Source organism: Rattus norvegicus, chromosome 5 (assembly GCF_036323735.1).
Source record: "Rattus norvegicus strain BN/NHsdMcwi chromosome 5, GRCr8, whole genome shotgun sequence".
In the NCBI taxonomy this organism is placed as follows: domain Eukaryota; kingdom Metazoa; phylum Chordata; class Mammalia; order Rodentia; family Muridae; genus Rattus; species Rattus norvegicus.
This window is the reverse complement of record NC_086023.1, coordinates 122,887,623-122,913,088: the sequence shown is the minus strand read 5'-3', so window position 1 is coordinate 122,913,088 and position 25,466 is coordinate 122,887,623. Positions and strand designations below refer to the sequence as shown.

The 25,466-nt window shown below is 42.5% G+C and overlaps 1 protein-coding gene and 1 long non-coding RNA gene across 44 annotated transcripts in view; one reads left to right on the top strand and one right to left on the bottom strand.

The window, feature by feature from the left end:
* The window catches only part of Sgip1 (SH3GL interacting endocytic adaptor 1), a 208,462-nt gene that overhangs the window by 50,589 nt on the left and 132,407 nt on the right, over window positions 1-25,466 (bottom strand). For 27 of the 39 annotated variants that reach the window (XM_063287659.1, XM_063287665.1, XM_063287678.1 and 24 more), the window contains 6 exons: window positions 11,608-11,632; window positions 10,683-10,734; window positions 9,107-9,192; window positions 5,803-5,895; window positions 2,630-2,704; window positions 10-507 (listed from right to left, as the gene is read on the bottom strand). In XM_063287659.1, the coding sequence (XP_063143729.1) occupies window positions 10-507; window positions 2,630-2,704; window positions 5,803-5,895; window positions 9,107-9,192; window positions 10,683-10,734; window positions 11,608-11,632 (829 nt within the window). Of the gene's footprint in view, window positions 1-9; window positions 508-2,629; window positions 2,705-5,802; window positions 5,896-9,106; window positions 9,193-10,682; window positions 10,735-11,607; window positions 11,633-14,965; window positions 14,978-19,537; window positions 19,550-25,466 lie in introns of all 39 variants that reach the window. The other 12 variants (XM_063287674.1, XM_063287672.1, XM_063287673.1 and 9 more) reach the window with 3 other exon arrangements.
* LOC134486957 (uncharacterized) overlaps window positions 1-25,466 on the top strand; it is a 68,363-nt gene that overhangs the window by 3,295 nt on the left and 39,602 nt on the right. For 3 of the 5 annotated variants that reach the window (XR_010066561.1, XR_010066562.1, XR_010066558.1), the window contains exons 2-4: window positions 1,883-1,955; window positions 5,189-8,186; window positions 10,428-10,503. This is a non-coding gene — a long non-coding RNA (uncharacterized LOC134486957). The remainder of the gene's footprint in view (window positions 1-1,882; window positions 1,956-5,188; window positions 8,187-10,427; window positions 10,504-25,466) is intronic. The other 2 variants (XR_010066559.1, XR_010066560.1) reach the window with 2 other exon arrangements.

The window sequence follows — 25,466 nt, the reverse complement described above, 5'->3', positions numbered from 1 at the left end:
AAGACATACCACTGGCGGTCCCCGTACCACTGCCCGAGCCAGGTCCGGGGGACGAAACCACAGTCCTGTAGGTGGGTGGTGGTGGGGGAGGTGGAGTTGCTCTCTGTCCCAACCCACACTCTTTAGGAGATGAGAGCGTTTCTAAGTAATCATCTTTAATGAAGGTCTGCTCAGCGACTTTCTTCTGGACTTCTTCTAAATTGAGCGGAGATGGTACATGGCGAGGACCAGGAGGCCCTGGGGGACCTGCGGAGCCTGGGGGGCCAGGTGGGCCTGGAGCTGGGGAGTCAGCTGGGATGTCTGATGCAGCGGGTGGGGTCACCACCTTTTCCCTTGGAGTCAACTCTGGAGTAACATGTTCCGGGGACGCATCAGAAAAATGGACCCACTTCTCTTCAGTATTAACAGCAACAGACTTGGGGGACAACACTGGCCCAAAAATGCTGTCCAGGTCACTGATGGATGGTAGTTTCTCAATTTTGGCCTCTGTGGCTGCCTGGTCATTTCCTGTGGTTAAAGTAGTTGATTTTAAATTTTATTAACTCTTACTATTATCTGAATAGGGGCTAGGAGGAGGGAGGAGGCGAAGCATGGCAGGCACACTGCACTTTGTAAGGTGCCTCAAATCTTATGCCATCATGGGGTAAAAACACCTTTATCCAATTAAGCACTCAAGGGCGAGGGGCTGGTAGACGCTCGCTTCAATACACGAGCGTCCTATTCCTGTGCTGCACTGCTTACTCCTCTGTAAGGTGACTGTGGGTGACCACCTCCCCATCACTTAAAACGCTGAGCATGAGACTCCTCTCAAGTGGAGTAGCGGTGATCATTCTGAAAAGATAGCATGAGGGTCACAGAGACCTTCAGGCCCTGAAAGGGCCGCTACCCAAAGGGAGGGCACTTCTGAAAAGCTGGTCTGCTGAGTACATATAATTCTGGTCACCAAGGTTTGAGCTCTAAAAAGTGTCCTCATCTTTACAAAGTGTCTCAAGTCTAGGGGTGGCAAACAGAATGTTTGGTGGGACTAAGGATTATCTCTGCTAATTGAAAAAACACAGAACAGGACATCACATTTAGCTATAGATTTACTTTATACCAGAAACACAAAAAGTCTACCTAAGACGTTAACACCATGTGAATACGTACAAACACACACCACACTTCATACACAACACACACAGGGGGCCACAGCATGGCATTTGCTACCGATTAGAAATGTTATACGTGTACCTGCTTAACAGAGGAGAAAAACACCATCAAACATCTTTAGAATTTTTTCTCACAAAGCCGAGCTTGTTAACAAACCAGTAGTGACTGTGATGCATATCTTTCTCAAGTATGATGCAGAGAATTTTATTTTGCTTAAATATTAGCAGTATATTCTTTTCAATAGATAGTAATAATACAGAAAAATTAAAAACTGACTTCTTTAGTGAAGTATAAAATATTTGATATTTACAATTTGGAGAATAGTGCTTTTTCTTTCTTTTAAAGAATAATGAGTTATTTGAATTAGAAATTGTTACCTAAATAGCTGGAAGGTGTGAGGAGACCTCATTTTACTTGTAAATGATTCATGGGCTATAAGCACTGGCTTGGTATTTCCATATTTCTGTTTGGAAAGGAGTCATTTCCACGACTCCACAGCCACAGATAAATGGGGCAGCATTGTGCACGACTGGCAATAAGCTATAATTCTGTTGCTGTCACAATTTATGTGGAAACACAGGGTCTCCAAACAGCTGAACTCGCAAATACCTTGTTTATGATGGTTTTGATGACTCTCTATTGGGCTTGAGTCAGAATAAATTTCATAAATGGCTGTGCCTAACTTTCCGCTTTTCTGATAAACACCCTGTTCTGTCTCTGTCAAACTCGCCAGGTTGCAGAGACAGCCAAGCGTAAAGCTGCTACAGAACTCCAAAGGTGATAGAGAGCCACATTCTAGGGCCCAGGTAAATAAAATCACCATCACCATTTTTGAATTGCTTGTCCAATAAGACCTGCAGATTATAAATTGCGTGAATGTTTAGTATTGGACTTCACAGGAAGGAAAAGCGGTGCCTCGGAAGGGTTATGTATAAAATAGTTTACAGCAATTCCTTGCCATGTTTGACAATGATTAGCCCAGCTTTTACAGTGAAAAGTGAATGACCACTGGGGACAATAACCCCTCCACCAGTACACTGCTCATCCTGGGACCCACTCAGGCTTTTAAACACTAAGCATTCATATGCGTTAGTTCTAACAAAAGCCTTAAAGACTTGAAAGATACAAACTGGGCTTTGAGACTTCCTTTTCAAATCATTCAAATGAGAGCCAACACAGTCAGACATGGAGTAAACCAAACAAGTTGGCTTCTTGTCTTGTGGCTGTTTTACTCTATAATCTGTGCAGCCCTCATTACCTAAAATTACGATGAAGCAAAACTGAGCGTGTGAATGCCCATGAAGACCGAGAGTGTACCTTCCAGTAAGTCAGCACGATAACTTGCAGTAAAATTGAAATTCAACACCAATACTGTATGTTTTTAGCACAGCCTGCACTTTCCAGCATCAAGGGCACACTGTAGTCCAAGGCCAGGGCTTCGTTTACCACAGCATTGCAGACGGTAAAGATTCTAGTTTACCTGTTGCGACTGTTAGGGGGGAGCCTGTTCGAGGCGGGGTGGCTGGTACAGCTTTTGGAGGAAGAGGTGGAGGTGCTACAAAGGAAGGAGGAACGCGTCAGCGACCACATTCTTTCAAAATTACACAACTAAGCAAAAGACGCATGACTTGGGCTTTTGGCTATACCCCTAGTCTTTGAAACGGGCTCATCATGGCCTAAATGTGAGCCATTGCAATACCAAGTGTGCTGGCCAACTCATGTCAACCAGACACAGGCTAGGGAGACAACTAGACACTGGAGAAGGGGAAACCTCAGTTGAAAAATTGGCCCCAGAAGATAGGGATGCAGGCAAACTGGTAGAGCCTTTTTCCTTTTTAATTGTTGTGCAAAAGCCCAGTCCTCAGTGGGCAGGCCCACCCCTGAGCTGGAGGTCCTAGGTGCTATAAGAAAGCAGGCTGAGCAAGCCATGGGGAACAGCACTCCTCCATGGCTTCTGCATCAGCTCCTGCCTCCAGATCTCCACCCTGAGTTCCTTCCTTGGTGTCTCTCAGTGGACAGTGAATCAGGACTTGTAAGCCAAGTAAACTCTTTCCTTCCATGTTGCCTTTGGCCATGGTGCTTCATCACAGCAGGGATGACCCTGACTAGGACATCAAGAGACAGATATACACAGACTTCTCCATCTTATGACCGCAGGAGTTCTTCAACAGGCCGTACACAACAACGACATGTTATTCCTTAACAAACATCAAGCCACAGTTAAGTTCAACTCCCTTACCAGGAGCCAGGGGCCCTGTGCTGAATAAACACTGGCTCTGTTCAGGAGGAATTGGGACTGAGCACGAATCCTGGTCACTGGTAGCTCCAAGTGCAGGGTGTGACTAGGGAAACAGTAATGGTCCCGAGGGGGCTCCACGGAGGGGTTTAAACCCAGCCTGGGTAACGTTGCCTACATTGTATCTAGACAGACTTTGTAGCACTGCGCTTCCTCAATCTTGGTATTTCTTAGGAAGTGAGGAATGGAGTGATGGGTCAAAGAATAAATACAAAGAATAAATATTCCCGACAGACACTCTTATGAAAGAAAGACCCAAGATTTAAGAAAAGCAGAATATTGTTGCCCCTACCCAAAAATTTGCCCTTCCGAATAGTGTTTCTCAGTTTGTAGATAAAATTAGGACTTACTCTTCCAACAGGTAAATGATTAGTTTTTCTTTAAATGTATGTTATTTTCTCATCTGCTGTGTTTGGTAGATTCAAGAGTCCACACAATTGTCATAAGCACTCCCTAACTTCAGCTGTGAACCTAAGTGTGGACTCATCTTTCATATCCTGAGATCAGAATGATCCAAGTGGGTCCAAAGCTAGGAGGCCCTGACTAGTCCTCTCCACTCTTTGCACCCCAGGAACATATATATACACATATATATGCTTCAAGATAGACAGGATATAGCAAATAATTTAATATATTATAACATGTATTTATTATAACATAAAATAATATATAAGATTACATAATTATATACAATATCCAGTCTTTCTTAAAGCTCATGGATAATAATATTATTTTATATGTGTGCTTGCATTCATGCATATGCAACACTGTGAGTTCCCATGGCAGTCAGAAGAGTGTGTCCAATCCTATCGGGTTGGAGTTACAGAGAGTTGTGAGCAGCTATGAGGGTGCTGGGAACCAAACCCAGGTTTTCTACAAGAGCAGCAAGTGCTCTAAAACCAGTTATCTCTCCTGACAGAGAAGTGGCTCTTAGTCTTAGCCATAAGCTGTCAAAAATTCTTCCACAAGTGAATATCTTCCCATGAAGTTAGGAGCCAATCAGAGATTCTGCTCCTTTCCTTATATCAGCTCTATAAAAAGTCAAGATTACTCGCTATCATTAACATGAATCAGATACCCAGATACCATAAGGCCTAACACTGAAGAGGAGAACACACTGTAAGTACAAAGAAAGCAGACCTAGAGGATGACCTTCAGTTAAACAGCAGTCTTGGCTGTACTAAGTGGACACACGGAATCTACAGTTTGTAACTCAAGTTCTGAATCATTATCGCCATAAACATCACTCTAAATTTTCTTGCCACTTAAGAGTTTACTAGGAATAATTTGGATAGTAATCTGTAAAGGAAGGTGTCCCCCACCCCAAAAGGACATTTTCATTGGCATTGTATATCATATTCCAAGTGTGCATGGAGAAGTAGCGCTCAGAATCATGCCTCTATGGTTCAAACCATCTCTGATAGACCCTTCAGAGTCCAGAGGGTTGAGAAAAGCTGCTGACTCTTGCTTTTCCCACTATTTTGAGGAAAACAGTTTTTATAAAGCCTGGATCCCATGGCTTTATAGTGGAAACATTCCCAGCAAATAACCTTTTAGCCTTTAATTCTGAATCCCCTTGGCTCATTCCTATGGTTAATTTTAAACACCAGAAAGGAACCCCTGGAGATGCTGGGCTGGAGAAAGTACTTGTTGGTTGAGTGTCATAGCATAAACAAGACCCTTTGAACTCCTTCACTCCCCGGATACCTTTCCCTAATCCATTTCTCCCATGGCTATTCCAAGGAGTCCCCTCTGTACACATCCCCGCTGTGTGTTTCTACTGATGGAGACTCCAAAAGTCCATGGACAGCTGGCTTGACCTAGTGAGGAGCCTGCTCAGCTCAGCTAGTCCAGTTCATCACAGGTAAGGGATTACAAGACCCATTGAGACCCACTGTAGTCACCTGGGTTAGAACCCTCAGCCTTGACCTACAGACTGGTTTCACTGCAGTATCTCTCTGCTAGGGAGCCTGTTTGTCTTGCTTTCCAGGTAGTCATTCCTATCTGCGGGTTCCTTCTGCCTTGTGCCGTCTCAGTTGTTCACTTGGGACTAGAAGAGACCCAGTGGACTTGTTCAGTGCTCATGTTGTGTGGTCGTCCAGTGCCTTCAGCTTAACTTCTTATTTGTACACAGCAGGGATGGATGAAAATTGGAGCATGTAAGATGTCCTAAGAGGGGCTGCTTCAAGGCTAACAATGCCACTTCATTTTGTTGTTTTAGCCCAGCTTATGTAACCTGATCCACTGTGTTAGATAGTAATGCCCCTTTTTAAATTCAAACATTACTGGCCCAGGCTTCTAGGTGTTGTCTACAATTTTTACTATGCAGTCAGAGAGCAAGATGAGTAGACACTTACTTCCAGTGGGAAAAGGTCTTGCTAGCTTTGGCGACTCCATGCTTGGGTTAATTGGTTGGCCTGAACCCCATATCTCAGGCTGATCTAAAAGGACTGGAAACATGAAGACAGAATTTCTTAGGGGAAGTTCAAACAAGAGTTTAGAGCTTCAATTAAAGTTGAGCTTCAAAATATGATCCCCATGCTTTCACTCATCCTAGAAGTTTAATTTCGGGGTGTGCCAATGATGCACACACTCTTTAGGCAGAGAACAGGACTAGAGGCGTGGTGTGCGTGGGAGCAAGGGGTATCTGCATGTGTACATGGAGCTAAGTTAAATGAACAGCCAACTAGAACCTACATTTTCTTCCTGGTTGGTCACCTAAGGACATTCTAGGTATCACTCCCCATGCTGTCCCCATTTCCGTACAATTCCAAAAGTGTAGAAGTTACTTCATGAAGTTATTTTGCTGTTAGCTGGTTTATTTAAAGAGTTCTATGAATATACTTCAGTGTTGAAAATATCTGGATTCTGTGCAGGGCCTCCTATTTTTAAAGCCTGTTCAGGTTCTTAACCCTTTACAGCATCATAAAGAGGAACAATTATTCTAAATATGCTTGTTGAACATTTTGAGAGAACCAGAACTTTTTTAAAAAAATTATTTTATGTGTATGGGTGTTCTGCCTTCATGTATGACTGTGCACCATGTGTATGCCTGGTGCCTGAAAAGGCCAGAAGAGGGAGTTGGATCCCCTGGAACTGGAGTTACAGATGGCTATGAGCTACCATGTCCATGTGGGTGCTGGGACTTAAACCCAGGTCGTCTGAAAGAACTGCCAGTGCTCTAACCACTGAACCGTCTCTCCAGCCCAGCAACCAGAAAGTGAGTAGTTCCTTAGATGTGTGAAGCAGATGAAGGCAGCTAGGCATTTGGTCTAAGAGCACTGAATTTAAAACATTCTTTTTCTTCTTTGTTTTGCTGTTGTTCACATGTAAATCGCCAGTGTCCTTTTTTTTTCCAAAAACAAACAAACCAAAAAAAAAAAAAAAAACAACGACTAATGTTCTCCAACACATGTCCATAGAAAAAGCAGAGGAACTGAGACCTAATGTAGCCAAAGCCCTTTCTTTCCTTTCTAGGTCTGCTAAGCACCCGACATCACTACCCAGGATGCACTACCAACATTCAGCAATGCTGCGAGAGAAATGTCTTCACTTCTGCCATTAGTTTTGGGTTGCCTACTAAACACAAATTCTATAATTATTTGTCTTTAGAATTAATCATGTTTTTGTGGGGCTATAAATAATGTGTATTTTGATCTAAAATACATCCTTTAAGAAGAAGGGCTATTCTATATTTGAATTTAATTTATGCCCAATGCATACAGTAACAATAGTAAAATCAGTCTGAAGTAGTAAGATTATTTTGCCTGAACCGATAAGAGAGAGAGGGTTGGCTAGGGGAAGGGTTGGCATGGTTTGTGAAACGCCAGAACTGTGCAGTTCAGTGGCTAAAGCCAGAGGGCAGTCAAGAAGACTCCTCAGAGAGTCCGGATGTTTTTCTGCCCCTGTCCCAGGCCTCCATGTAGGGAGTGCTGGGAATAGCACTGCTTCTATAGGCTCAGTGTGTGGGGGACAACCTAGATTAAAAAAATTTTTTTTCTATTTTCAGTGTAGATATTTTTGTATGCTTATGGAATTCCTTAAATAGGCAAATTCAAAGGCGACATACCAGCTCCAACCATCGGTCGGTCACCTTGCAATGTATGAAAAATGAGACTGACCACAGATGACTTAGTAATACAAATGACAGTCTCTCCCAAGGCTACAGTTTGTACAGTTCTAGGTTGGAGGTGTAATGCCACCGGGAGGGGATTTAGAACGCATTTATAAGTTTGCCTCACTAAATCATCGAAAGCGCCCAGGGGTAGCTGGCTGCTACGGAGCAGAAAAAGGAGCTTCAGTTGGCCGCGCTACACCAAATTCCCTGCAATGCACTTTGGTTAAAAGCGATGTGTTTGGAATTTAGAGTTTGCTCTTGTGACAAGTGCTGGCAAGTTCTTTGGCACCTTCTAGAATGCTAAGAGCTGGAGCAAGTCCTTGGACTCAGAGATGATGGTAATCATTGGTAGCTAAAGTCTAGCCCTACCGCCCCATGGCTACTCCTATATTGTTAGCAAGAAATAGAATTCCGCCTTCGTTACTGCTCTTTGAAATCTCTGTTACTTTAGCTTAGTCTACTCTGTCTATGTACCACGGAAGTCTTTTCTTTTGTGACACGGTCTCACTATGTATTCTGTGTCCTGGAACTCACTCTGTAGACCAGGCTGGGCTAGAACTCACAGAGGTCTGCCTGCCTCTGTCCCCCAAGTGCTGTAATTAAAGTCATGCTCCACGACACCTGGTAAGTCTTAAGGACATTTCTCTCATGGAGCTTAGAGAGTACTGCATGTGAAGGCAGGTACCTTTGGAGTTAAGAAAAAAGGGCTGAATCTCCTGCAGCTAGAGTTACAGGCAGTTGTAAGCTGTTCAACGTGAGTATGGGGAACTGAATTTGAGTCCTCTGCAAGTGAAGCATGTGCTCTTAACCATATTTCATAAATATGGAACTATAGCCCTAATTTAGAGTTTTAAGTCAACCAATTTATTATAATGACATTCAATAATATCAAGGCATTTACTGGGCAAAAATAAGATTCAAAATAGACGATCTTTTAAAGGGGATTATATCAATAAAATATATATTATTTATAGCCTATCAACAACATGGTTAATTTTTAAGACTTAAACAGTTAAATGTAGGACATGTATTTAGTAGGTAACCCCAAACTAATAACAGAAATGAAGATATTTCTCTCATAGCATTGCTAAACGGTTGGCAGTGCTTCCTGGGTCTTGAGCTCGTAGACCTGAGTGTTATCCCACTACACTGCCTGCCCCCATGAGCTGGAAAACAGTGAATGGCATCAGAGAGGCTTCGGCGCTGAGGGTGAGAAGACCACTGTCCATTCACACTCTGCTCATACCTTCCCAACTGCGCTTACCCCACAAGGACTTAGATAGACCTGCATTCACTTGTATTGGCCCATTTTCAGGAGTAAACTTGTTAGTCGTTAGCTATTCTGGGAGTAGAATTTCAAATCCTAAAATAATAGGATTATTATTTTATTATTATTTTTCAACTAAACTGAGAGCACACTTCCCTCGGAGCTTTTGTCCCCCCCCATGAAGGTCTGACCACACATTCACAATACACTTCAACTCTGTACATTTACCTTGGGGGAAGTAACAGAACAGCAGTGCTGTAGACATACAGTTCCCTACCTTCTGTCTTCTGCTCATCAAAAGCTGATTCTAATGGTGGACCAAAGAGGGGAGCAAGGGCCAGAGTGTCATCCAGGGGCTTCTTGCTAAATCACGCATAATTGGGGGGTGGGGTAGAATATACAGAGAGAAGAATCAAGAATTAATGCTTGAAACCCTATACAAACTCACACTTTCCTTGTGTAAACAAATGTACATTTGTGTGCACAGGCATGTACACATGTCTCTCTCTCTCTCTCTCTCTCTCTCTCTCTCTCTCTGTGTGTGTGTGTGTGTGTGTGTGAAGCTTCTGTTGGGCTTAGACAGTACAGCATGAAGATGTCGCATGCAAAAGGGTCACGGCGGGAGATAAGAGCCTGTGCTCCCAAGAGAGGCTCACGTGCAGTGCAAACAGAAACACAACGAAGGGGAAAGCGCTGCCAAAGGGTCTTTACACATAGAAGTGACCTATTGCAGATGCCGGTTTATTACAAGGCACCTTTCTGCCACATGAACTTTTTATGGCTTTGAGACAGTTTCCTATAAAACACCTATTGTGAATGGTTCCATTCCTGGGCTGGTAATCTTGGGTCCTGGAAGAAAATAGTCAGAGCAAGCTATGAGGAGCAAGCCAGGAAGCAGCATCCCTCCACGCCTCTGCTTCAGCTCCTGCCTCCAGGTCCCTGCCTTGACCTCTTTTGTTGTTGGACTTTTAAACCTCGAGTTCTGTTTGGTCATGGTACTTTATCACAGTGATAGCAAACCCAACAAGGGCATCACCCTATTTCTTGTAGTTAATGCAGTTTAAAGAAAGTCAGGCATGAGGCTATTGATGTGGTGCCCAAAAAGTGTGTTAGAATAAAAAGCCCAGGATCCTCAGCTTCTGATTTCATTCTGCCCCCTCCCACTTATCAAACTGGTAATTCTCTGGACCGAGTACATCTTAGAGAGCGTATTGTCGTATCTCACCTTTCCTCTTAACTATGAATCTAGTCTGATCATCGAGCAAGCGTTACATAATTACTGCCATTCCTTCTACAGGCCTGATTCCCACCAGGGAGCCTCATGATTTGTGTGTGAGTGTCATGCAAGCAAAGGTTGAAGAGGAAAGGAGAGAGAGTGGTGGAAGATGAGACGGCAAAGAGTTCAAATTTTAAAGAAATGTAGCTATCTATCACCTTGGGAAGCAATAACTGTAGAACACTTCACTTAAAGACTCCATAGTAAAATACAATAATTTGTGGGGGAAAAGAAGGGACAACAAAATAGGAGGTTCTTTTGGTTTGAAACTTGGAATGCATCATGACAGTATATCTAACTGTCAGACTCTTCTCTTTTTTAGGGCAATATAATGTATCCCAGATGAACATTCCAGAAACTAAAAGTCCTCTTTAAGAAGAACTCCAGGCTTCTCATCAGTGAGTAGACCATAATTCTGCTATAGACAAATGCAGGCACTGACACAGTTTCCCCTTTGGGCTGCATGGATGAGAAATGACAGCATTATTTGGCCCATGCTAGGGATACATGAACTCAGAGGATATTTGCTGCACAGTTAGAAGTTCATGGTTAGTAAAACAGTTTCTCCCATGCTCACCTTGTAAGTTCCGGAGTTGGGGTGGAACGCCTGGGTCTTGCAACTTCTTCACCTGACACACAGGACAAAGGACCCTTTTAGGCATATCTTTAGCAGTCTCTTCTGGTGTGTCATATGAGCTAAGTTTGGGAACACTTTAGAGATTTAAGTCTCATCAATAATCAACTTAACATGGAAACTGCAAAACAGACCCTCTCTCCTGGCAATGCGGCAGCCATATATCTGCTGTGTGCAGTAGGGTTTCTCTGGCATTCGTAAAACCTCATTAACCAAAGAACAAGCATAAACAAGCCAACAGTTGAAGACTGTATGCTGTAGAGTTGGATGGGTTCTGGTTGGGTTCTGGTTCTCAGTTACCATGAGGGAATAATAATCCAGGCCACATGCCCACAGTACACAGATCCAGTCCTCAGCCTCCTCTTTTCATGGCAAGAAAATGTTGCACCTTTAAGAATGAATCTAGATTTTCCCAGGATACACTGCATGCAGCAGGAGGGGCAGCAGACCCTTCAAATGATAACCTGTATCATATCTCACTTTGGTGGGCTGGACATTTCATAGCCAATAGTATAAGAATGGGTAAGTTTAGTTCCTTCTGCAGTCCCTTCTCCCCACCCCTAGCAAGAGTGTCTAGTCAAACACATTTGGCTTAATCAATTTCTAGGCTTAAAGATACAGCCAAAGACGGCAAATATAAGGAAGGGAACACCAGTGTTTTTCCAAAAACATACTCATCATTACAATTTGAACATTATTCAGAACCAGATGCCCTCCATCAAAAAAGAAATCTTTACTGTAAATGTTTTTTTAAGCCTTAAAAATTAATTCCCAAAACTTCAATTTGAATGCAAATATACTCCAAGATCCAAGGAACCATTCCTTCTGCCAAGTCATACTCTATTTCTGGGAGCTAAGATATACTTACTGGATAAGTTCCTTTTAATTGCACCCTAGAATTAGAAATAAACACTATAAGGCTTAAGACCACAGATATGTCATGTACATATGTATTATTTCTGTCATTTCAATTAAACTGAACACTGAGATACCCCAGATTGGGAAAAAAAGATTTGTCTCAAAACCACATTGAGGTTGGAACCTGTACCCACACACACCAGCTTCCTGTGCTCCTCTATCGTGACTGAGAAGAGGAAGGGTAATCTGTAAGTCACCAGAATGACCAAGCCCCTTACCTGGGTGGATTTAGTAAGGACACAAATTAGTCTCTTACACAAAGGACCCCCTTGAACTCTAGCAATAAGATCTCAAACATATTAAATGGTTTAGTATTTAGAGTGTGTGAGCACTGTCTGCTCCTGGTCAGATGGGATCCTGAAGTGGTTAGTAGAAATGGTCTTCAGAACTGATGAATGGTGACTATTCAAGTTTGCTCATGTTGTGCAGACAGGAACAGTTTACTCAGGAAGCCCAGAAGCTCCACCCTCTTTACTCAGCTCCTCCTCTGACTTCCTGTCCTTGCTTGCCACCAGTCAGCCAATCCAGGAACTCTCTCTTCTGCAAGGCCCCTCAGAATGCAAACAGCCCTGGCAGAGAGAGTCCATGCAGGTCACCTCTAGAGCTACAATGTTTGGGCATAAATTTATCCACATATTAGGAAAAGCTACTTATGGAAAGGTTCTGACTAAAAGTCAGAAGCTGTGAAAAGGTTCTTAGCATGGGCCTTTCTAGAAAGGTAAGACATCATGAGGCAGGGCATGGTTCACCTGAGAAAAGTGGGGATGGTGGGCATCCAAGGAAAAGGTCTGAGAGGGAGGCACCCATTTCCACCTTTCTCCCTGTGGGGGAGGGACCTGCTGGGCTGTGTTCTCTTAGATTATAATGTCAACAGTGTAGGACACGTTTTAGCACTCTACAGAAGACCCATGGACCGCACTCCATCTTTCCTGGAGCTAGCAAATCAGACGTTTTTCCTGTCCCAATTGGAATCCATTTATGACAGGACAGTTTGAGTCACAACAGACCCATTAGATGATTCTTGGTGGGTGGCTTAATCTCACGGATTGCATTTCCTAGTTTATTTTGCCTGAAAAAGGCAGTATGTTTGGCCTTACTCTGTGCTACATAGAGAATGATCATATTATTAGTAATGTGATTTCAACGTGCTTTGCTCATTATGGGAGTTCAAATACAGGATATATACAGATGACTGAGGAATGAATTGTTTTCTCGTGTTGTGTACCCTCACGTGGGAGAACTGCTTTAAGGCCTAAAGGAAGAGGCACAGCGTTCAAGTACTGAATTCCAGCACTAATGAGCGATGGAAGGAGCGGGGCCCCCAGTCATACTGTGAGAACTATGATCTAGCAGACAGGAAATATCAGAGCCTGAATTGAAGCCCTTTAGGTCTTTCTGCACTGCTCATTTTATTAAAATTGCAACACTCAAGAAAGCAAGAAGGGCATCACTAAGTACCATGTGTATGCATTCCTTCCATAGACATTTATCATTGAAAGTCAGCAAGGGAACTCCTGTAACAGTATCTTGTGCACTTCACCAGTGGGTGAGTTAAGTAGAGGCCAGACATAGAAGAAATACACAGAAAGGTTTGGTTATTTTGAAATGAGGAATAAAGCAATTACAAAGGAATTGATTCTAAATGGCTTGTAGCAACAAGCCAGCCAAATAGGAAGGAGTCTCACTGTCAGCTGGGTGTGTGGCACAGCCCTTGAGACCTGAGGCTGCAGCATGACAAGTCGAGAATGAGGCTGAGGTACTGTCACCACAGAGTCCATACCCAGGAAGGACGCCCATTGGCTGAAACCTTAAACGACCATGTTTTCATTTTAATGACTGTGTGTGTGTGTGTGTGTGTACATATTTATACATGTATATGTATATAAAAATATGCACATGTATGAATTAATGAATTACTTGTCATTTTGCATTAATGAGTTCATTCCATATCAGTTACTTCTCGAAATCTGAGAAAGCGCCCAATTTTGGGTCACAATTATCACACTTTGCATTCTCTCTCCTTTTCTCTTCCCTTCACTCGATCTCTATCTCCTCTCAGATCTCCTCTCTCTCTCTCCTTCTCTCTCCCCCTCTTCTTCTCTCTGAGATAGGATTTTGCTAAGAATTCCCAAGTGGACTTGCACTCAGTATGTAGTCAAGATGGCTCTGAACTTGCAATGACTTTCCTGCCTTAGAGTCCCGAATGCTGGGGTTAAGTGTAAGCCACCATAGCTCCATACCAGCTCTGAAGGGACTGATTAGGTGGATGGGTTGTTCCAAATAGCAGAGTCTCCTATGTTGCTTTAAATTCTTCTGATTCTTTGACCTGGGGAAAATGGCTGATTTCCCTTTGAAAAATGTGGACTACTGTGATGAATATCTTGCAAAGTTGTCTAAAATGATGGGATTTTTGATGTGACAGCTTAGGAGTAAGTCTCCCTTTCACAGGGTGAGTTATGAGTATGTATTAGTGTGTACTGACCAATGTTAGCTATGGTCCGAGGGCATATCTTGAATTTGGGTTTAAAAATAATGTTTAAAATTCCTTCCTTTAGTTGCATTAATATTTTAAAAAGACTTATTTTATTATTTTTTTCTTTTTTCTTTTTTTCGGAGCTAGGGACCGAACCCAGGGCCTTGAGCTCACTAGGCAAGCGCTCTACCGCTGAGCTAAATCCCCAACCCCAAAAGACTTATTTTAAAATTATGTATGTATGTATGTATGTATGTATGTATGTATGTATGTATGTATGTGGGCAAGTGCATGTGAGTGCAGGTACATGCAGAATCAAGAAAAGGGCAGATTCCCCAGGGCTGGAGTTACAGGCAGATATGTGTGCTTTGGGAACCGAATTCTCTCTGTAAGTTCTCTACAGGTTCCTCACCATTGAGCCATTTCTGTAGCCTTACGTCATCACTACCACCACCATCATCATCACCATCATCACCACCACCATCATCACCATCACCACCACCACCATCATGATCATCATTTATTTCTGAAGAAGAAATTTCTGTTCTTCCTCATAATCACCTACCACCACCACTACCATCATCATGCACATCATATACCCCTATATCATACACCTGATGTATACCACTCAGCACTATTCCAGTTTGTTATGGAAAGATGCTTTGATAATTCTAAACTATGCCTTCCAATTTAGACAGCCAGTGAAGCTTCCAACCAGTTCATCAGCTTCTTGATCACTGGGTGATCGTAAAGCTAACGAGGAACCAACCTGGCCACCTCCCTTTTGCAGTAATTTTCTCTACCGTTTAAGGTTTAAAATGTTGAGAGTTCTTACCGGGCTGCGCCTCTGTGATCAGCAAAAAGGAAGAGAGAACAGACACCTAGTCAGAGAATGATGGATCAGTCAACAGGCGTGGGTAACAGAAGACTTCAAAACAGCTACCAACCACACACTCTGGATCACCAGGCCAGAGCTAGACAGGCAGGCATGTGATTAGGACTCATGAAGCCACAAGACTTTTGGAGAAACCCAAAGAGAGAATTCTGTATACATCTTTGCTAATGAGGTGGAGGTTTTTGTATCTATCCATAAGAACAAGTCAGGAATGTATACAATCCCCAGTGATGATATAATGTCTTGTCAAAAGCAGTTTTTCTCCAGGATGTTTGTGGAAGGGATCTAGAGGATATCTAGATAGCCTAGACAAGTCTTTCCATAAACAGCCTGCACCAACATCATTGATGCCCTGTATTCCTACAAGCAGGGCCCTAGTGAGCCTCCAAAGATGTGGGAGGACATAGAAAGCCAACTCTCTGGGTTTTCTCTTCATTGCTCTTAGAATGCTCATTTCAGGGGAGTAGTAGCTGTAGTTGTTGTTTTAAAATGCAACCTTGATTTGTGGGATGTGGTCCGACTTCTTATTGATAGTTCCAACAAATGCATATGGGAACTGTGAAAGCTTCCTGGTGACAGTAAACACTTGGGGACCAGGTTCTGTCTGGGAAACACACCACACAGAGACACTGATCTCTTAATTCCTCCCACCTTGGTGACAGCTGCCATCAATGTGTCCCAGCAGTCTACTACTTTGGGGTTTTTCTGCTTCAAGGGGAGGGACTCAAATGTGGGAGGTGAAGGGGGTACGAAAAGATTTGCTTTTAAGATGAATTAGAGGTTAGAAGCTTTCCCAGTAGAGGCCAGGAGCTCAAATGTAGGGGACAGCAATGGGCTCAGACAAAGATAAACCGATCCCAGGAACAAAAGCTTGTAGCCTCGATACTTGGGAGGCTGCCGTGGACACTTAGTTCAAAGTGAGTCTGAGACCCTTGAGTCAGCAGAACTGGGTCCAGGTTTTAGACTTCCATTCCTGTGATTTTGAGTGTGACATTGTGGGAGGACTCTCGGAGTGAGCTGTGGTGGCACTGAGGCATGGGCCAGCATCCAGGCATGGTCATTTATGAGACTGGTCAGGTTTGCAAAGGAGTTGGACCAATGTGACTCCTAGTAGTTTAGACTTGACTGTTAGCACTTTGTGAACTGCAGGCATCACTACACATTTATCCCACCTTCCTTGTAAACCCCTCTCTGTGTGGATGCCACTTAAGTAATATTAGAGCAAACGGACCCAGTCTATATTCTTGCCTGAGCTTATCCTACTGTTTTGAGGGGAAAAAAATCACTGTTTAATGACTATTTTGGCTGCATTATTGTTTAGTGACCAGAGTTGAGTTCTTCAAGGGAATATGGAGGCTACATGACTAAAACGACAAATACCGTAAATAAGACACTGTAAGTGACACACTCCCCCAATATGAGATTATGATAAGCCATGCAAAATAAACTGAAGGCTGTGGCCACTGAGAGGCAGAATCTTAAATGTAAGACTTTATTTAAAATTAAACAGAACATTTTCAAAATATTAACTAAGCCACGTCTTAATTTTCTATACTTTCTTATGTTCCTATATATTTTACCAATTAGTTCACTCTTATATATTTTTCTAGTAAAGGTGAAGCTCCTGAAATAATGTTTCAGAAACTTCGCTTACAACTTTTGCCCATCAAAGACTAGATGTCCAAATATGTGTAGTTGCAGGTTGATTAGCAAGCCCTCCAAAGACATGCAGCTGTGCCGAATACAGACACAGCTTCCGGGCCTGTGATTAAGAGCTCCTGAAGCTATTAGAAGCAAGGGATTTCTAGAAGCCGAGTGGAGAGGATCCACACAACTCATTATCATTAAAGATCTCTACAGGACAGAAAGGCCAGGAAAGTTATTACCAGCTGGGGTGGGGGTGGGGCCTTTGCCTGCTAATCAGTGTTGTGTGTGAGGCCCTAACTTCCTTCTGTACATGGAAAAGGGAAATTATTTTACCCCTCTGTCCCTTTTCCTAAACTTCAAAACATTTAGCATTTTGTGTCCTATGGATTATAGAATTTGCATCAAAGGTAGAGGAGAAAAGATTCAGAATCTGGTGCTGGTCTGTTCTAGAAGCAGGGAGACCTGTCTAGAGGCTCTCAGGATAGGAAGACATATGGGGTCAGGAAACTGTCTATCACCCAGTTCTGCTGGGCTGGCCCCTGGACCCACAGTGTGAGGAGGTGTGCTGGCTGCTGCTTCCTCTTTAAAGAGAAATGAAAAACCAGAACTAAGGAAAATGAATTGGTCTAGTTTTTAAATGTGGGCCAAAATTATTTTTAACTGCATAACCAAATAAGACACCCATTCGTTTGTGCAGAGCCTGCAGGTGGCAAATGCATCTCTTGATCGCAGACATTTGTAGCACATGGACTTTGTTCTCATAATATTGGTCATCCCTGAATCATCCAATCAGAGGCCTGTGATCCATTTGCTTGTGTTCTGGACACATTCCCTTCATTCACAATCATTATTTAAATCCCTTGATCATCCCGTGCACCTTAGAGAGGCTCTGAGAATCAATTTTTTTTCTTTGAGATAATCTTTGTTTTGTATTTTAAGGATATTTTTTGAGGTAAGCCCTGATATTTGTGATCCTCCTATCCCTGTCTCACCAGAAATTCAACCACTCTGGGATTTAAAAATTTTTTTTATGTGATTTCAGGAGGTCTAACTTGTGTACATAAGCAACTGAGCTATCTCCCCAGTCCTCATGTGTTGCAGATTTTTCTTGGAAAGAATTAGAATTCGTTAACATTTAGTTATTATTCTGACCATGACCAACAGACTGTGCTGCTTTTAACTATTCTAGGGTCAGGCTAAATTATGCAGCAGGCCTCCATTTTCCTCGCTATTGTATTTGTCAATATTTAAGCTTGATCTTGTGAATTACAAGGTTGGCTATTTCAGCTAACTATTGTTTCCCATCAGACAACTTAGGTGGTCTTCCGGAACCCCACTGGGGAGAAGAAACAAAGATCCCACTAGTAATCAACCGTTGGTTCACAGGGGAGCTAAGGAATCAGCTTGAACATTTCGAAACATAAGAAGTGACACAATGTCTCGAAGGCACAGTGAAAGTGAGAACATGGTTAGTCCTAGTTGCTGTAAGGACAAGTTTTCTCTTAGGAGGAATGAAGAGTTCTGACAGTGCTACTGGCACGTTTTTTTTTATGAGAACTGGCCAACTTTGCTTAACTCAGAGGACAATCTAGGGTCAAGGAGAATATATAAATATATAAAGACTCTATTGAGAACACCAGTGATGTGGTGTGCCTTGTATACGGTGACCCTCAGCTCATACACACCCACAGAGGTTCAGCTTGGTAACTGAAACACAGTAAGAATTGCATTTGGTATATTTTAATTTTGGATATATAAAAAGTAAACCTTTTTGTTTGGATTTATCTTCGTTCTCTGGTGTCTCCCATTCCTCCTCCCTCCTAACATGAACTTGGAGTGCAGTTCCTCATGAGGTAGAGACGGAGCCAGGGCACAAGGTAAGCACCTGCTCCCAGTGTCCCCTGAGTTGAGCTCAGTGAAGTAAATCAACCAGTGTGTGCTGATGTGAAAAAACGGTTTGTATTTTACATTGGCATTATCCACCTCAGTCTTGGGTGGGCATGCTATGAACATGTTCCAAAATTCCAGGAAACCATGCAAATAAGAGAAAAAAAATTCTTTCTTTTCTCTTTTTAAAAAAATTTGTTTTTAAATCTATTTTGCTCCAAGATAAAGATGTAATGTATCAGATTTGTGAAGTCACTTAAAAACCACCCACTGGCACTGTTGAAAAGCAAGGTGATTTATGTTTTATTATATCCATAGTGTGTGTCTACGTGTCGGTGCATGTGTGCCACGGTTTACATGGGAGTCAGAGGACTCGTGTCAGTTTTGTTCTTCTGCTATGTTGTTCCCAGGATTCAAACTCGGGTAACCAAGCCTGGGGCAAACACTTATTACCCATTAGGCCATTTTCCACTTTATAAAGATCTCTCTTTCCAGTCTCCAGCAATCCAAGAAAGGGGTATTTTGACTTACTGAAACAAATACAAATAAATAAAAATAAAATAATCCTATATCCTCTACTATTCTCCTTTCAGAGGCCAGCTCCATGAACACTCAGGATTCTGGCAGGTTGTCCATTAAAAAATTAAATGTTCTTGATTTAATTTTTGAGATAGTTTGACCAGTGAGTGTGGAAGCTATAAAAAGTGAAACTTTGGATGAAAAGTATTGGGCTATATGCCTGTGACTGAGGCAAAGGTAACCCCCTAAAATCTACCTTGTAGCCCATAACAATGGGCATGGTATCTCTTAGCAACTGACTTCCTTGTCCCCAAACTGGCTTTGTCCTGGCTCACGAAGTTTGGTTTTAATTTTGGAAACCTTGTTTTGATATTAAACAGTCATCAGACATTCAAATGATAAAATGAATGGAATACATAAAATCTGTCCAGAACAAGAAAAGGACATGGTTTCTCTTACCGGACTTTTCCTCTAAAAGCGAAGGCATGGGGAAGAAAAATAGAGAAAATGAGAGAGTTGACATGCATCTTCAAGAAGGGGCACTCGATACTCAGAATGACCTCATTTAAAGCAGCCCACTAAGACATTGTTCCTGCAAGTGCTTTCTGTTTGTGTCTGACATGGTCACTCCTGGGTTATTGTGTTCAGTCCAAGATTCTGGAGGGCAAAGACCTGGCTCTGTGCACATCTTAAGCGTTCTTTTCAGTGGTTCACAATGCTCAACCATTTAGGTCTTGAGAACAGGATGTTGGAAGTAAGTGGAAAATGTCATTAGTTCATTACAGGTAGGCATGGCCATTACAAGACAACAGGGGAATTTTCCAAAAACTAATCTCATATGAAAAAACCTGGCAATGTCTCTTCTTCAGTCATCCTGGCTACAGCTAGCTTGTCTCTGATCCCATCGCTATTTCCTTCTGATCTGTGGACAGTTAAATCTTTCCCTGGCGAATGACCGCTGGTTCTTACTGCACTCTTATTTCCTCAGTGACGTCTTAGCAAGGTCTTGTCATCTCTCGCAGACAGTAGTACTCTGTTCTACATGTCTTCTAGCTTGTGATTCTACTTGTAGCAGGGACACTGTCTCCAGAATCACCTAAGAAACTTCCTGTCTGTTCAGAAAACAGAGTGTGATCTCTTTAGTGTGATGTATTCCTGATGGCTACTACCCTACTGGCTCCCACCCTTTCCTTGTTGTTTTTCTGGTGTGTGTGTGTGTGTGTGTGTGTGTGTGTGTGTGTGTGTGTGTGTTTGAATTTAATGGCACATTCTTCTTGATACATTGAGTGAGGCACACACAAAAGGCTTTTCTGTCTCCTCTTTTTGTTGTCATCAGCCTCAATGACTTCTCCTTCAGTCAGCCAAAACCCTTCCACACTCTTTTTAAGTTCAGAAGAAAAAAATTTCCCATGAGACCATGAGGTCCCAAAAGTTTGACCAAAATCTCCCACAAAACCCCACAAAATCCCACAAAAAGTCCCTTTTCTTGTTTGTCCACAGAGCATCCTTTGTTCACCATCAACTATGAACCACCTTTCTAAACAAAAGAAGATGCTCATAGTATCCAGTTCCCCTCTGTTCTGTATTAGCTGTCACCTCTCAACTCCACAGCAGTGGCTACCAGTGAACCTCCTCTAACTCCAATCATGGTGCTGTGTGTGGTCTGCTCTCCTGTTCCTGGATTCCCTTTCTGGGTCTATTGATGCACTGTGTAAATGCTTCAGTCAGCAGAGTCCATTTGCTGCTTCTCTGAAGCAGAAAGAGAGAGAGAGAGAGAGAGAGAGAGAGAGAGAGAGAGAGAGAGAGAGAGAGAGAGGAAGGGGTAGGGAATGGAGGGGGAGGAGGGGGAGGGGGGAGAGAAAAGGGGAGAGGGGAGAGGAAAGGGGAGAGGGGAGAGAGGAGAGGAAAGAGGAAAGGGAAGGAAAGAGAAAAGGAAAAAAGGGAAAAAAGGGAAAAAAGAGAAAAAGAGGGGAAAAAGGGAAAAAGAGAAAAAGAGGGAAAGAGGGAAAAAGAGGGAAAGAGGGAAAAGGAAAAAGGAAAAAGGAAAAAGGGAAGGAAAGGAAAGGGAAGGAAAGGAATCAGGTCTGCTTGCCAGGCAGAGTCAAGGCAGGTCAGGGTCTGTAGGCAGATTTCCAGGCATAGAACAATAAGAGCAGGTGCATTTGAGGCTCACAGTAAGGGGGCTGAAGATTTTAGTGACCTTGGTGGAAAGAACAGGGAAGCTTTTGGATGGGAACAGATATCTTATGTGTATATTTTAGCAATTGTTCCTGTTGGCTTGTGGCTTTGCTTCCCCTGGTACTGTAATGCTGTGTATGGTTTCTTTTCCTACCTTTAATCCTCACTCCTTCCTCAAAGGCTGTTCGACCCTGTGCCATCGGGTCCAGTAGATCTCTGTGAGAGTGGATTGAGTGGTGGACATGTCTCAGAAAAAGCAAACCCTCGTAAAAGGTAAAAGTGTGGTGAGAATTTCTTGGGAGTAATAGACATGGGAAAGTACAGATATGGGAGCTCGGAAAAAGTGAGGGAGCTCAGAAAAAGTAAAAGTGGAAAAGGAAAAAGAAATATAAAACAAAAGAAAAGAAAAAGAAAAATGGGAGATGGAAACTGTCATTTTTTTTGGTACTAATGCCTAAAGACATGCGTCACTAAAGTAGGGTGACAGCAGTGACATAGCTTTTAAGATTTTATAGAAAAGGTTTGTCCTTGGTTTCCTGAGGAAGGTACAATAAATTAGCAACCTGGAAGAAGGTCCAGGATTATTATGACGTGCGTGGACATTATTATGACGTGCGTGGACATTATGATGACGTGCGTGGACATTATTATGACGTGCGTGGACATTATTATGACGTGCGTGGACATTATTATGACGTGCGTGGACATTATGATGACGTGCGTGGACAAGGTAAAGTGACTGCAGATACTTTTACCCTTTGGACCTTGATCAGGGCAAGTGGAAAGAGGTGGGTTTCAGAGAAGGAAAGTGAAAGGAAGGAGCCGTGGACTTGTGGAGGCAGCTGGTTGAATCCAGAGAGCAGTTCCCTGCTGGTCCCAATCTTGGCCCCTCCACCCAGCACCCACCACAGAAGCACCCACCAACCCTGGAGGGGAGGAGATGGCAGCAATGGGACTTGGGGAGGGCAATGATGAGGGAGTGGAGGACCTGGTGTGCAGTGTGATGCTGTGTTCTGTGTCACTGGGAGCCAGAGCTCCCCCTTCCCTTCTCTCCTCTCAGGTGGTGAGGCAGGGCACTGACTCGCAAGCTCTAGCACAGGTAAATGGTTAGGATTCCTGGTTTTCACACAGGTGGCCCCAAATTTAGATTATATAAATCAACATATATTATACAAGTTAGAAGTTATATACATTGAAACATATATTTTATTCACATGTCCTCAGAAGATGACTTGTTCTTGATAGCTACATTCATATTCATATATGCATATGTATATAAATTACCCACACTAAATATAAATTGTACATAAAATATGATTATATGCATTAGTAATATACATTATATACAATGAGTAAAACCATATATTAAATATTATTTCTATACTTTAAATATTAATTATATACATTAAATATAAATATGTTAAATATATAAATTCATATGAGTAAATTATTAAATATGAGTTAAAATCTATATAAAATACATAATTTCACATGTCCTCAAGGATAGGGAATTGTGGAATGAGCTCAGTGAACTCTAAAAATATCAGTTATATAAAATAAAAAAGGGGGAGTTATATACTCCTTCACTTTTTATTTTGGATTTTTTGACCCTGGATGCCAAGAGACTGTCTGCTGCTGAGTGTCTAGGGTACCCTGCAAGCCAGCATACTTATGCCCAGGTGAAATGGAAGGACTTGTTTACTGGCATATGGCATGGTCCTGATCTAGTATTAATATGGGGATGAGGGCATATTTGCGGTTTTTCTCAGAACGCTGAAAGAGCCCAGCTAGCTCAGTCAGTAGCGCATGAGTCTACTCCTGTTGTCTAACAGACATCTGTTAACTATGTTTCTAAACCACGGGTTTCAATACAATGGTGAATACTAATGTTTATCCTTTGGTAAACCAAAGTTCATATAAGCTTCAGGGGATCAAGCGTTTTAAGACTTGGACCCAACTGTCACAGATCAAATGGACTCCACATATATACACCTGCCTGTTCTTGAAAAGGGGATTTCCCTTGGTCTTGGGATTGCTTTCCTTCCCCAATTGCTAGACAACTTTAATGTCTGCTCCTAGTCTACATTTGTCTCAGCAGATCTTCGCTGGCTGACAGACTCCATCCAGGGATCAACCGTGGAGCTGCTGAAGTCGGGACTTGCTGAAAGCTGACGTTACCCAGTCCAGCTGATATGATTGCTATCTTTTATCTGGATTAGATAACCAGATGATTTGATAAATGCCCCATTGCCCAGCCTTTGACAGGTATTTCAGCCTTCCTGGGCCCATTTGTAATGGCATAATATCAGCAGGAAGCAGATACAGAAGAGAGATATGACATTCATTGTCCTACTCTGAATTGTCCTAGGCTGAAATACTGGGTCAAAAAAGAACTCCCCCAGGAACACTATGCAAACAACCCCACGTCCCTTGTCAGGTTTTGTAACGGCTTGTGTATCATTGCCTCATGTGTTGATGATTGGGCCAATGAGTGTTTTTTTGTCTTGAGATTTGTTTAATGTAACCTATGATAATTACTCTGTTAATATTTTTGTGGGTCCAGATTGAATGTAACTTGCTATGACTAACTGTGTATCTGGCATTGAAAAAGTAATTTCTGTTATGGTACTTCATCAACTTTCATTTGTTACGCTTCCAGTACTTTGATATTCAGATAGAGGGTGGCACGTGTTGATGAAATTCAAAAATGCTTTGAGTAGACCTAAGACAATGGTCAAATTGATCATTGCTGGAATTCTTGATGTAGTATCTATTATAGCCATAGGATTATGCCTGTTACCACTGTGGCTAAGTGTTTCCTTTTGAACATCAATGAAGATCTCCATCATATTTGGCTCAAAACTGTAATCTAACAGGTTGTATATTCCAGTGCAGAGGTTGGTAGTCAAAGACAGGTAAGATTCTCTAAGAGGTGGTTGATCTCAGACAGGGTATGAATGCTAGGTAAGGTCTAAACTTCTTGAGGGGATATTAAGACAGGCACAGTCTTTCTGTGCCAATAGCTGAGACAGCTTTGGCTTGTATAAAATTAAAAAAGGAGAAAGAAAAAGAGAAAAGTCTGCCTGCCAGGCAGAGTCAAGGCAGGTCAGGGTCTGTCGGCAGATTTCCGCTTGCTGAAGCCTGGAACAGTAAGAGAAAGTACACTTGAGGCTCACGGTAAGGGGGCGGAAGATTCTAGTGACCTTGGTGGAAAGAACAGGGAAGCTTTTGGATGGGAACAGATATCTTATGTGAATATTTTAGCAATTGTTTCTGTTAGCTTGTGGCTTAGCTTCCCCTGGTACTGTAAAGTATAAAAAGGCTAAGAAAAGTAAACTTGCTGCTGGTGCGGTATTGACCTTCAACCCTCCTATATCTGTCTCTTTCCTATCTTCAATCCTTACTCCTCCCTCAAAGGACCGTTCGACTTTGTACTGGCAGGACTGGTACAGTCTTCTAAAATGTAAAAATCTATAGTGTTCTCTAAGGCAGAATTGTGAATAGCCAAGGTATGTGGCCTTGTCTGAAATGGTTCCTTTCCCAGCTTTACCAGTATTTCACTTTGCTCCTCCTTGAATGTTCATTTTTCTGCCGTTCTTAACCCTGGGTCTAACACATGTTATGGACTCCATAGCAGTGGCATGGCTTACCACACATTAATGGAGAACTACAGGACTACATATCATACACGGGTAGGATTTCTCTTATAGGAAACACAAAGCTTTCTAATAGCTGTGATCTGGAGACCAGGGGAAGGCTGTCATTGGTGCCTTTGTTCAGATAGAGAAAGGCAGTGGGAGTACAGAGAGATGAAAATGATGAGTGTAGGTTCTCAATCAATAGACCAATACACCTTCAGGATTAAAATAGGTAGCCGTAGAGGGGTTAGCACAGTGGAAGAGGTGCATACTTTCCACATACTCAAATTAGCCACAAATGTTCTTTGCTCAATGCCTTTTGGCAGATCACTCTGGGCCTCAATTCTGTGATATGGCACAGGTTATTGATTTCCTGTAAGGAAAGATTTGAAAGACAAGGGTGATACTGGAAGCTATCAACCAACAGACCCCACACTTACAACATCTTTGCCTTATGCAGCTGGTGCCATCACTCTCTCTAATTCAGCTATAAAGGTGTAAGGAAGGGTCATTGGAGGCCATGTGGCTACAAAGGATCTGAGGCTGGGTCCCAGGTCATATCACTCCAAAAA